Source organism: Oculina patagonica, chromosome 2 (genome assembly GCF_052425735.1).
Source record: "Oculina patagonica isolate OP01 chromosome 2, crgOcupat, whole genome shotgun sequence".
Classification (NCBI taxonomy): Eukaryota; Metazoa; Cnidaria; class Anthozoa; order Scleractinia; family Oculinidae; genus Oculina; species Oculina patagonica.
Window position 1 is genome coordinate 7,398,814 of NC_135759.1, and position 12,994 is coordinate 7,411,807.

At 38.7% G+C, this 12,994-nt stretch overlaps 1 protein-coding gene across 1 annotated transcript in view; it reads right to left on the reverse strand.

The window, feature by feature from the left end:
• Positions 1-436: 436 nt before the first annotated feature.
• The window catches only part of LOC144641748 (uncharacterized), a 35,910-nt gene continuing 23,352 nt past the window's right edge, over positions 437-12,994 (reverse strand). Inside the window, exons 4-9 of the mRNA XM_078500776.1 lie at positions 12,101-12,178; positions 11,605-11,679; positions 10,995-11,176; positions 6,890-7,015; positions 2,974-4,572; positions 437-1,953 (exon numbers count right to left, since the gene is read on the reverse strand). Of these exons, the coding sequence (XP_078356902.1) occupies positions 1,544-1,953; positions 2,974-4,572; positions 6,890-7,015; positions 10,995-11,176; positions 11,605-11,679; positions 12,101-12,178 (2,470 nt within the window). The 3' untranslated portion in view covers positions 437-1,543. The remainder of the gene's footprint in view (positions 1,954-2,973; positions 4,573-6,889; positions 7,016-10,994; positions 11,177-11,604; positions 11,680-12,100; positions 12,179-12,994) is intronic.

A 12,994-nucleotide genomic window follows, 5' to 3' on the forward strand; every position in this document is an offset into this window, starting at 1 on the left:
ATCAATTTTTCTAATATCAAGTTCTAGGTATTTCCTTGTTGGTTACTTAACTGAAACAGTATCATTAAATCTTATTCTATCCTACAAGTAATACCGTAAGACCTTGTCGTGACTAAAAGAACTATTAATCCCGATTTGCAACTAATAGACTACTCTTTAAAGAGTATTCTATTTTTCTTAGATTATCGCATACCTTTTGGGATGTCTCACATCCTAGCTGCCTATTAAAATAATTCATCCATTTATAATAAAGTAAATTGTTACATTTTCACGACATCAGAATGTTAATATATCTAGAACTTCTTTTGAAAGCTATAATGAACAACGCTAATTTGTTTTGTTCTCGGGTTTCCGATAACCGCAAGAATAACTAACTACGTATTCATCACGTGTTTTGTGACCCTAAAAAGGGCAAGCATTTTTTTGTCTAAACATTATTGCGTTCGACGAAGGAGAGCGCAAGCCTAATTTTGTTTTTGCGTCCTGTGTCTTTTGAGTTGGTATGCCTGTGTACTGTTATGTGGAATGAATCGAGCCGTAATGCGCGCGCAGTTGTATGGACACCAGATTGGCCGCCCGATTGATTTTTGCAGAGGCAAATCTCGGCCGGGAAATTGGTAGCCACAGATGGCAAGATGACGTCCCAACAAAAACATTATTTTGCTTGAAAAAAGGGTTAAAAACGTGTGGCCAAAAATGTCATGGAGAGCATTAGAAGGTTATCATCATAGGTAGCAGAGTTGTCTTCAGCCACCGAACGTCATAAAAAGAGTGGAAATCGAGTAAGTCGATGCGTAGTTTTGTATGGAGTTCGTTCGTAGGTAAACCAGCGTATTTTCCTGCAATTATATGTTGCACAAAACTACAAATTGTTAGAATTAAATGCATCGAGAGTGGGTATAGTACGGATCAAAATTGTTTAAACACTTCTTTAAATTTGTGATATACCGTTATTCCTAGAAACAGTAGACGTTTTCACGAGGAAATCGTTGTGTGAGTGCAATATGCGCGTAGTGGATTACTGTGTGAATTATGTCCGTGGAATTTTCAATCAAAGTGAAACTATTTCCAGAAGTTTGTGGAAGTTTAAATCTCGTTTAGTGCCAAACGATAACAAGTCAAGTGAATTAAATAATTATTTTTGTGTATGTTATATTTCATTTATTCTATGTTCTTTTGGCCCGTCACACAATCTTTCTCGCACTTAATATCCTCCTCGCGTTTAGTGAGGTAGAAGCATAGTAACTAACTTTGGTTTTTAAAAGGCATACCACTAGTAGGCCGATCATATCGGGTTTTTGCCACTGCCTGCTTACCTTGGGTCTATTTTACCTATAGGTCGAACGCACCCCCCTAATCTCTGATTACTACTAGTTTATATGGGCAAAACATCGACAAAATTATGCAGTCTTCGCACGAAAAAATAAAAACCTACGAACTTAAAACCTACTTTTCTTGACTATGCGAGAAGCGCTCGATGTGACTAACAACTTAATCATGGGCTTGTCAAAACTGTGACATCCGAAGGCCATTTCCATCCTGCTCACAAAGAGGTATCATATGTCTCCTTTGGTGGCTCATGAATTGTGACGTCTGCGATGGATACGTCGCTGTCAGGGTAAACTATGCTAGCTTTCAGTTTGGATACTTCATTTATTTTACTGCTGGTAATGGCTTCTTTGTCAAACGTTTGTGTTTCTGTCAAGTTAGCTTCGTAGATTTCCTCGAGGCTAAAATCGCCAACTCCACTGTCTTTTAACGTGCTTGTAATCGACGGCATGCCAAGTTTACCTGTTTGCATTTGTTGCTTGAAGATATTTTTTCCAACCAATCCACGTAATTCGCCCTGCAATTCATTCAGAGGTAGTAGCAGACCTAGGCAACACGAAAAGGAAAATTTTGGATTTTTTCGCCATTCCTTTAGGTTTCTATAAATCAGCGCAATGTACTGAACTGCAAAGAAAAGAGAAGCATTGAATTAGTTATCAATTGATTATAACCATTATTACACTTTTGCGCCATTTTACCATATGGCACACGATTGAGCAAAATATGGCACGTTATTGCACTGTAGAACAGGGCAAAAATGCAGACGGACAAACCAACGGACTACGGACCGAAACTTGGGAATTTACAATTTACAGGGATTTACAGCAATTCCTCGAACCGTTAATCAGTGGGATTGGAAGCGATCGCTTTTCACTGATTCCAGATCGAGTTCGAATTAAGTAGTGTTTTTTGTGGAGGAAGAAAAAACTGGAGAAACTGGGAGCAGAGGCGCAAAATAATAACAAACACAGCCCACATATGACGCCAAGGCCGGGAATACATACTTTTTTACCACAAAGGATATTTCCTTTCTTTTGATCATGATGAAAAAAATGAAAAGACAATGAAAGTAAATGTACTAAATAGTAACAGAAAAACAAGGCACGATTTAAACCCATATTTAGCTTTATTACATTGCCCGCTTTCCATTTACTTTTTCACCATTTTCTTACCTTCTCACTTTCCCATTTTCTATTGGAATATATTATTGTATCATTTTACGAAAGGCAGGCTTTCAGCCTCTAACAACATTAACTTCGCAATCAGGCAAAAGAACCCCCTCCCTTTCCCCTGTTCGCCTTCAAGCCGTACATAGTCTAGTGTGAATATCATTACCACCACTACTCTCCTTTAAAGGGGCTACGACACCGACAACTCAACTTTAAAAAATTGTCAATTTTTTTGTCTGTTTCTCATAATTCGTCTTAACCTTCTTCAGTTTAAATCATCCTTGTTTATTTTCGGGTTTTTGTCTCTCTGTTGGTGTTTTTCTATCTTGGAAAACTATTACCTTGAAGTTTCCTTCGATTTAATAGAAATCAGAAAATGATTTCAAATACCGTAACAAATACTCCTTTAAAATGTATTTACTTTCCCATATTTAAGCAGATTACTTTTTCAATATTTTTAAAACACGACACTTACCAAGTAGAAGTCCAATCACTAAAGAGTTGGCTCCAATCACTAATATCTGAAACATCACGCTGTCCAGGTACGGGTCGATAGAGTCTGGTAAGTTTTCTTTGGGAATCTTACTTACAGACCCTATTCCCAAGTTTACGAATGTTACAGCGAGAGATGACAGCATCAACTTGTTCTCAAATGGATCCACTATGGGGTGGACATAGGCAAAGAACATTCCATAGAGACCTGACACGATACACGCCAGTCCAACATAAGCCCTGCTATGTCCTCCCACAAGGATCGAGCCGGATGTCAATACCACCTTTCGAACAGTCTCGACTAATTCCCAATACCACGAATGAGAATTATAGTTCTCAAATAGGAATTGCAATCCCTTGGAAACTTCCTCGATTTCTCCTTTTTCTTCAGATGTTTGCTCCTCAGCTTCTCTTTCACCAACGACTTTTCGTTGTTTCCAAAGAACTATAAGCGATGCAGTCGGCAGAAAGATGATGTACGTCACAGCGACGTATGCGACGACAACCAAACGATTGTACTCTGGATCTTTACACCTTATGGTGTAGTCTGCTTTAAGGAACTTTTGGCAATTTTTTACGTTGTCGTCGTCGCAAAGTTCCCGACAAGCAAGTGGAAGGACATTTGCCGTCTTTGAGCAGGTACTAAGGTATGTGACGTAAAGGACGAAAAACAAGTTTCTGTAGATAAGTTCTTTCGCTTGTGATGTTTTCGCCACAAGATCCCTTTCATCCAAACTGCTCCGCATCAGAAAGAACTTTCTTAGCCAGTAGATAACGAGAGATATAACGATAACGGCAGCATTCATGGCGAGAATGGCAAATAAGCTTCCAAATGCATCAACTTTTACACCAGGAAATAAGCATTGAATTGGGGCAATCTGAAGTACGTTCAGCTGCAAAATTTCGGAATATTCACTCATAACTGCAAGTGGACCTGGCCACTTAATGTACGCAAAGGCTTCCAAAACTCCAAATGTTACTTGATAAAAACCAATAACGATCTTCAACTTTCCAAGAATGATATCAACTATAGAGCGTCCAGCATTCTTCTTTCTTTTCTTTTTGCTTGTCCACATCACAATAGCAATTATTACTGCAATTATGGTTGCAATAATTGACAGCTGACCAGCCATCCAGTACTTTGTTGGACATTCCCTGCATGTTTGCAATTGTTTGTAGAACCCAGCCTGGCACACTTCACACAATGGACCTTCATAGCCATCCTCACATCTAGCGTCTAGACCTCCCATGCACGATTCCTTTCTTGGACATTTATATGGCTTAGGCAGTACGTAAGGGTACTCAATGACGGCTTCGTTTCGCGAAGAATTTCTGCCATACGGCGAGTTAATGCCTAAAACAGGAGTGGTATTGACGAGATTCTCGGTATAATTTTCATATACTAGTTTGTGTGTTTTGTTTCTCCAGTTCCACCAGTAACCAGGTTCGAGAGTAGCATAATCATCAACACACTTGAGCCCAGCTTGATCACATTGTTTGCAGCCTTCAAAAAGATGAATGCGGTAAAATCCGCTCAAGCATTTGCAGGATCGATAACCGGCAAAAATGCTTGTATTTGTTCCTACAATATACGTGGAAATAATAAATTAAAAAAATATATGTTTTAAGCGACATATAATAATAATCCTTGGCACAAGAAGCCTATGGTAATGAGTTGTTGCCATCAAAATCCTCAATGTTTTTTATTCTTCCTTTCAGTATTATGAAAACTAGTTAAGAGGAAATCCGCCAGGACTTCGAGTAGTTATTTGACAAAATTATGTACCAAAACTATTTACACCTGATTGCAAGCTTTTGTGTTACTGCTTCAAATATCTTATCGAAAGAAATCTTTTCAAACAACACCAAACATCGAAAACAAATTTTGAAGTTCCACTAAATTCCCATGAATCGCTTAAAAGATGTGAGCTTTGACCATAGCTTGTGAACTTTGAATATCATTTTCTCAGACTCTGATAAGAAATTATTGTACCAGAATTATTTCCACCTAATTGCAAACTTTTTTGTTACTGCTTCAAATATCTTATCAAAAGAAATCTTTTCTAACAACACCAAACATCGAAAACAAAAAACAGATTTTGCCTATACCTTGTGAACTTTCAAATTCATTTTCTCAGACTCTGATAAGAAATTGTTGTTGGTGTTATCACGGATAATTACTTACATCTTTACCTTTTCTTAAGGGTAGGAAACAACGCAATAGGATTTAAATTATTCTGGTACTTGATTTTTGTCCAACTTTAATAAATATTACTCGACTTCCTAGTGGATTCCGTCTTAAGCCCTTGAGAACATATTCCATTGACAGTAATCGACCAGATATTTGGTTGGTTTTGGTATTTTGGTATTGTATTTTTAACAACATTTACAGTAGACTCTCGATAACCCAAACCTTTAACGGGAAGTCGAAAAAAAGTTCGAGTTGTTGGGAACTCGAGTCAACGGGAGTTGAGAACAAAGAAGGAAAAACTAGGATTTGCTGTTTTTCTATTCATACGGTGTGTTTTTAATTAAATTCATTTACAGAATAGGGATTTCGAGTTAAAATGGAGCTATACGTTTCGAAATTACTGTATAGATCAGTGTCATACAAAATGCACTTCAGGAGACACGAGAGATTTATTGAAATTTTGAAAAAGGAGATAAGCAGCAACCCTTTACCAAGAAACAATGCACTGTAGTTAAATGTACCAAGAACCAGCGAAACTGGAATGACACGTTTTCATTTGTGTATTCTGAAAAAGGGAAAAGATGGCACGGCTGCGTCAAAATCAATTCAATGTTTTGGACTACACTGTACACTGTTTGTTTTGACTTGTCACGTATTGACAGACATGGTTCGAGTTATCGAGGGTAAAATTATAGAGAAATTGACCTGAAGGGAAGCGGAAATTGCTTCGAGTTAGCGGGAGCTTCGAGTTGTCGAGGGTCGATTACAGTTGGTAAAATTACGGTAATATATGACGGAACTCTAGTGAAATCGATTTTGGTTTGACTTGGCGCAAGGTTCGAGTTAGCAAGGTTCGAGTTACCGGGAGTCGACTGTAATTGGCAAACATCCGGCATAACTGCATGTTAGATTTGAAGGATACATCATCGCATTTTTTTTGTAAAATGAATGTTGGTAAGAGAATAAAAGAGCCATCAGTTAATTTTCAAGGCAGTAAGGAGTAACAGCTTCAGCAAACGAAATAAATACAATTTGAACTGAGGTATACTTCCAGTCTCATCACAAAAAAAAAAAAAAACATTTTACTTGAAGTTGTTAAAGATAGTTAAACTTATTTCTGTGTGGTAGTCAGTTCCCAGGTGGCGTGGTGGTAACGAAGTTTGCATGTGTGTGAGAGGATGCGAGTTCGACTCCATCTCGGCACCCTTTGCATATGCATTATTTTTTTTTCTCTCTCTTTTCGTGCCCGGAGCAATTCCTGTATTTAACTGCGTGTGCAGATTCTGAAAACCCCTTTTGAACGTCGTAGTTTGGGTTAGAGAGTTTAGGCTGAAGACTTGAGACCTCAAAGAACGGTCGGTCGCTTTTAAGATCTCAATGTCCGCTTTTTTTTTGCCGTCGAATATTCTCTAGATTCATTTCTTTTAATTCTAGATTTGAAAAGGTGTCTTTTGATCGTAAGCGATTAAGAGACGTGGCCTTGAAAGAGTTAGACAGACACCCTTCTGTCTGTTTGGTCAACCATGCGGGATTATCGAAAGTATCGGAAGCGCGATATTTTTCGCGAGTACCGAAATATACATATCCCACAATAATCTGTTTTAGTTGTTTCTTTAGAAAGGGTTACGGCTGGTAACATTAATTAAACTTATATATCTCATGTTTTTGATCCGTTCTTTATCCATTGATCATCGCGTTCTTTTTTTACCTTGCGGGCAAGCAATGCAATCTCGTGCCCTTTTTCCAGGCGCTTTATGATAGGGGACAAAAGTGCCATTGGGACATTTCAGGCAGCTCTCGCCTACATAGGCTTTGGTATTCGAGTAAAATCCACCTATAAAATCATCGAGAAAACAACAAGCATTACTCTTTAAAGTGGTAAGATCACAACGTTTCTTAATGCGATGAATGTCGTTTGCGTGTAACACCCACAAATTGAAGGAAGGGCCAACTGATACCCTTTCTATTCAAAATTTGAACTAAAAACAATAACGACACCTTCGTTCTCGTCGTCGTCATCATCGTCATCACCAAAATCCTCATAGAAAACAACAAATACAACAGGAAAACAGGTATTTAAGGACACAATATCCACATCCTGCTAATAACATCATTAATTGAAGCAGTAACACTAAAGTACCGTGGAAGGAAACTAGAGTCAATGTAGACACAAAATAATAATAAAGAAAACCAGCTACAATTTAAAAGAGATCAAATAATCGAAGGCATTAAGATGGAATGAGAAAATGCGTAAGGAATGAGAAGATTGGCAAATTGATAGACAACCTCTACTACGGCTAATTAGCTTACGAACTTTTTCTACAAGTAAAAGGTATTCTAGTTTGTTTTTTCGTCCAAATTGGATATTATATTACTCCAGAGTACTTTCCTAGAAGGAAAGAAAAGGTTTTTGCATTTTTTGTAACCTGGAATTCAAAATTATTAGTAGATATTCCCACATACTGGAGACCTATTGTTGCAACCATGCACTTCTTAAAAGTTTGATGTTAACAGTTGTCAATTTAAACGTATAGCTTGAGCTCTCTTTATCGTCAATGTTTGGCTTTCACTTGAAAAACAAAGTAAGCCCGTTATTATGATTGTTATTTCCTTTCGCCTAATCTGAAAACAAGGATTATAGTCCAGTGGATAAGTGTCATTTTAGGGACTAATCGTGCACTTTATGATAAAAGCATAAAACTTGGCACACTTATATTATAAGTCATGAGGAATATTTTAAAGATTATAGGCAATCTGGATATGATCGTTTCCGGGGGGGGGGGGGCGGGGGAAGGTGTATTTTTCAAAATGGCCGCCAGCCAGAATCTTTATTATGAGAGCATATTGCCAAATTACTTATTGAAAGGTTTAATTAATATTTTTAAGGTTGATCATTTTTAAAGAAAGTCAAGAATTTAGAAAATTGTACAAAAATTGAAATTTTGAAATGTTTTTGGAGAATTGTTGTCATTTTGGACTTTATGCAAATTAGATTTTTTAAAAGAATTCATTCACACTGATTTTGTAATAGTATCTTGTTCCCTTTTTTGCCTTTCTTGATAAAGCATTTAAACTGGTTTTTAATTCCTTCATATATACAAGCCGCTTACACTGATAGAGTTCATCAGCTTGGACGGGACTCCTCAGTAGATCATTCTACTAGACTGAAAAAAAAATCCACAAATTTGTCTCAATTTGAAGGATAAAATGAAGGTAGATATTTGCTGTATGTGGCCAATGAAAACATCGGAAAATCTCAATCGTTGCTTATGCTTTTTACAATTATCATGTGTGGGAGTAACATTAACGACAAAGCTACTTGTCACAACTTGCTATGTATCTTCATTCGCAATTCATAATGTATAACAGTTGTGAGCGCTGGCGTCAACAACTCTCTTTACACCAGACATTTCGAACAATGGGAGATGCCACTGCCATTATTTCTAGGTGCATTAGTACACTCAAGAACAAGATCAAAAGATCTAGTGGATACACTTTACAGGCTGGGATTATCTGTTTCATATGAACGTGTCCTGGGATTGTCTGCAGACCTTGGTAACTATGCCATTAGCCACTTCGAGACAGTTGGAACAGTTTGCCCGTCTACACTAAGCATTGGTGTGTTCACGACATCAGCAGTCGAAAAAATTGACCATGATCCGACAGCAACTAGTGCACATGGATCCTTCCATGGGACAGGCATAACACTGTTTCAGTATCCCGACACTGAAAAGCCTGGCACAGAGCAATCATGCGTTTCTATCTCCAGGTCTGGCAAGACCGTACAGCTACACACTTGTACTGTTTGCCACTGTCACAAAGAACAAGCCTCCTGTTCCAGAAGTTTGTGGACTGAAACAGTCCAGCTGCAGTCTAATGAATAACGAATACTGTAACAGAAGGCAATGACAGGTCCGATCTCCTCAGCAAGATTATCGATGGTAATTATGACAGTGCCAGTGATAAGGAACTGAATGTATCTTGGGCTGCATTCTAAGAAGACAACAACCAGCAGATACTCCAGGTCATGGCCCTGAAGCAGTCAGCGCCCTTCTTCCTCTTTTCCCGAATGACCCGAAGTCAATGGCGATGACTCCTCATTCCATGAATGTGGTGAAAGAGGCTGTGGCTGTTCTTAATCCTTGGAAAACCCCTACATGAATGATCACATTTGATCAACCTTTACACTGTTCACGATTACAAAGCAAATCCAGTAGATGTGGTCAGAAACATATGGGAAGAGTCATTTGTAGAAATGCTGAGTGGCCAACACAACAAGATGGCATTGTTAAAAGCACTTGGAGATTTTTCTGATGGCAGTAACTGGATGTCAGCACTAGTACAAGCTGAAATAGCGACAGTAGGAACTTCGAATTCTTTCCTGAAAGCGGTGCATGTCAAGGAAACCGCCCTTGCACACCAGATAATAGCTTGCGCTCTGTATAGGCTTCAACAGGCATCGTACTTTGAGTGGCCAGAATGTAGCGGTACATCGTTTGAAGAATCGTGTGAACAAAGAGCCCTTCAAAGTCCACAGTTCAATTTCTGGCAGCTTAATGTGCTGAGTATCGTGTTGGTCGTACTGGCAACTTTCCTTTGATTGTTGAGGCTTTAACAAGACTTCAGTGGCTGTAAAATTTTCTTGACCACTGAATGATAGTGCCATTCACCTGCGTGACATGGTTATGCTTCTCGACAAACACAAGCACCACAGAATACTGACAGCATTTTGGAAGGCGAAGTTCATCGTTAACAGCGACCCTTCTCTAGGATAGCTTTAGATGAAGGCCATGAACAGAACTATGCCTTCGTGAAAACAAATGGAAAAGTGGGGCTTACTGCATCGGCACTACTGAGATGGATCGGGTGTCTGGAACAGAGATGGCCAGGATTATTGGCCAATAAACAATGGATAATAAGGACGATCTTTTAGTTCTTGGTACTCAGAAGGTAATGAATGCAGCAGTCATCGATTCTGTCCGTCATTTGAACGATCTTAGCGAACACCAGTGCAACGAGCTCTTTAACAGCAGAAAAGTAGAACGCACAACTCGACTCAGTAATAGGATAGAATAATTTGAGTTTTCTAAAGCAAAAACCCTTACACAGCAGTCGTAGCTACTGACCATGAGACGGGACCAGCATTTGTTTTCAACATAACGTATCGCCAGTCAAGTGCGTGACGCTGACCTTGAAGTGTTTTTTTTTAACATGAAAGCCAGTCGTCACCTCCCACAATGAGTGGATGTGCTAAACGCTGTAGAAGACGGTGAAGATGTGTAAAAGAAATCTGCCCTGTATATTCTGATGCAACCGTGGTGGCTGTCAGCGCCACGAATGTCAGGGACACTTGTTGGTTGAAATCATTGTATCGCTGAGCTTACTTTAGAACAGTCATAAAGCAAATCTCGGGGTTTATTTGATATGAGTGTAATGAAATCATAAATTTGCATTTTTTTAGCCTAGAAATGACCACTCAAAGTCTGTAAGACACTTTAAAAGAAATTTTGATGCCATATTTCTTATCTTTGGTGTTAGATCAATAAGTATATATCATGAAAACGACAATTTGACGTTGTACCAAGTCGCTTTGTTCCATGTTGTCGTAACAAAAGATCTGGCTGGCGGCCATTTTGAAAAAGTCCCCCCCCCCCCCCCCCCCTGAGAAAGGCCAGATCCGGGATGCCTACAATCTTTGAAATGTTTCCCATGATTTATAGTATTAGTGTGCCAAGTTTCATGCTTTTATCATAAAGTGCACAATACTTTCACTTATCCGCCGGACTATTATAAGTATTGTATGGAAGACTTACCCACAGGACATTCCACACACTGGAGCTTACTAATATCGCTAACAGTGGCATCGAGAAACGTTCCCGTTGGACATGGACCAACTTCGTATTCAGTTTTCCCTCTATTTGCAAATCCAGCTCGGCGAAAGGCCTCCCGTGTGGCGGGGGAAAGAATGTTTATGTACTCCGAGCTACCTAGACCACTAAAATATGAATTTTAAAATGAAGCTTAAGTAAGGAAATTTAAAGTCTTGTTATAAAAATTATAAAGTCGATGCAATGGACAATAGCTCATGCAGCCGAAACTTATCCTCTTTTCACAGCGTGAAGTGACTAAGAGTGTTTGTTACTTCTACTGAATGGAATGCTATTTGATCTTACGCTATACGTTCTTATTTTGGTTCCCACTATACCCTGCCGGTATTCTCTCTGAGTGTATGACACTGTGAAGATAAATGTCTCGCTTGCTACTTTGAGTCAACACATTGACTCAAACGAGGGACCCTTAAATCCCGGGTCCAGTGCACTAACAATTAGGCCTTCGCACCTCTTACCCTACAATAAATAAAGAAATACTCTTTAAATCGAAAGAATAATAAACATTTACAAATTGTTACGGTAAATTACATACAGCTGTACAATACAACGTTCTTCCTGATTAGAACCCAGAAATTTCACGCTGCCGATTTGTCCATCTTCCATGCTTCTACAGAGCACAAGAGATATTTCGTCAAAACTTGATAAAACAGCTGTAAAGCTGTTTGCTTTGTAATAGGCGGGATAAGCACATAATGGCTTTCATTTCTACAAGCACCTACACTGATTGGTTATCAAGTTAATTTATTGTTGTCCAATCTGATAATATAGTTGGAGGAATTGACCTTCGAGAGGACATTTAGATTTTTTCTGGAGTTACACCCATCATGTGTTTTTTCTTTGGCGTCGCTGTGACATTTTAAAATTTGTTTTTGTCGTGTGATGGAGGATTGATGTTTGGATATATGCATGCGTTGAATAAGTGATTCAGGTTTCTAGATCAGTCTGTGGAGAAACATGTTTTTGCTTGTCAGCGGGGTGTTCGCTGTTGAATACTTGAAGTGCTTCACACATTGTTGTGCCACACTTACATGTCTGCTGTCAGATTAGAAAATTCCTCAGTGAAAGATCGAAGACTCACTGTTTTTAAGTCCGTCCGTATCATATATCTAATGGAAGTAAAATCAATAAGTTACCAACCACAGATTGTAAATGAAATGCCTTTGGCATTCGCAGCGCCCGCCGAAAGCGCAAGCCATCTAGGGGTGCCTGGGGGCATGCTACCCCGTAAGCGTTGAAAAAAACATTCTCTTAGAATGGCTAAAAATGCATCCCAATATACCAGACGCAGTGATGTTTTTTCATTATTTATTAGGCTTATGAGTACCACCAAATTTGAACTAAAACAACAAAACATTAAACACAAGAAAAATTCCAATAGCACATTGACAAATCTAAATCAGTAAATTTACCAAAGTTGCGTAAACTGGTTTCGTTAAATCTATAAGCCGAATTTTATCTGTTCTTGCCTTGTTTGCATGCAAAAAAGCAACATTATTAAACCGTTATTGGTTCATGTTCGCAAGTTACCACGTTACTACCCTTATTGCCGACATAAAGTATGCCGTACTGATTACAATGCCGTATCCGATGGAATTTTTATTTGAATAGTTCCCCATAAGAGTTGTAGGTTTCTGATGTAAGTAAGCAACGACTTCTATAACCTAACCCTAAGAGAAAACCTACAAACCATGCCTTACGAACGGCCGCAATATTGCATGTCCTAAAGGACAAAACGTTAGCGTTTTTGTCATAAAGGACAAACTCAAGTGACCGGGGCGACAGTCATTAGAAAATTTCCAAACTGTATTAGCCTCGCTTTGACTTTGAAATAGCATCGCTTTGACTTTGAAATGGCTTGAATTGGCGGTAAAACGGAGAGAATACTCTATTATATCGTACTTTGGTTTGCTTGTGAAATTATA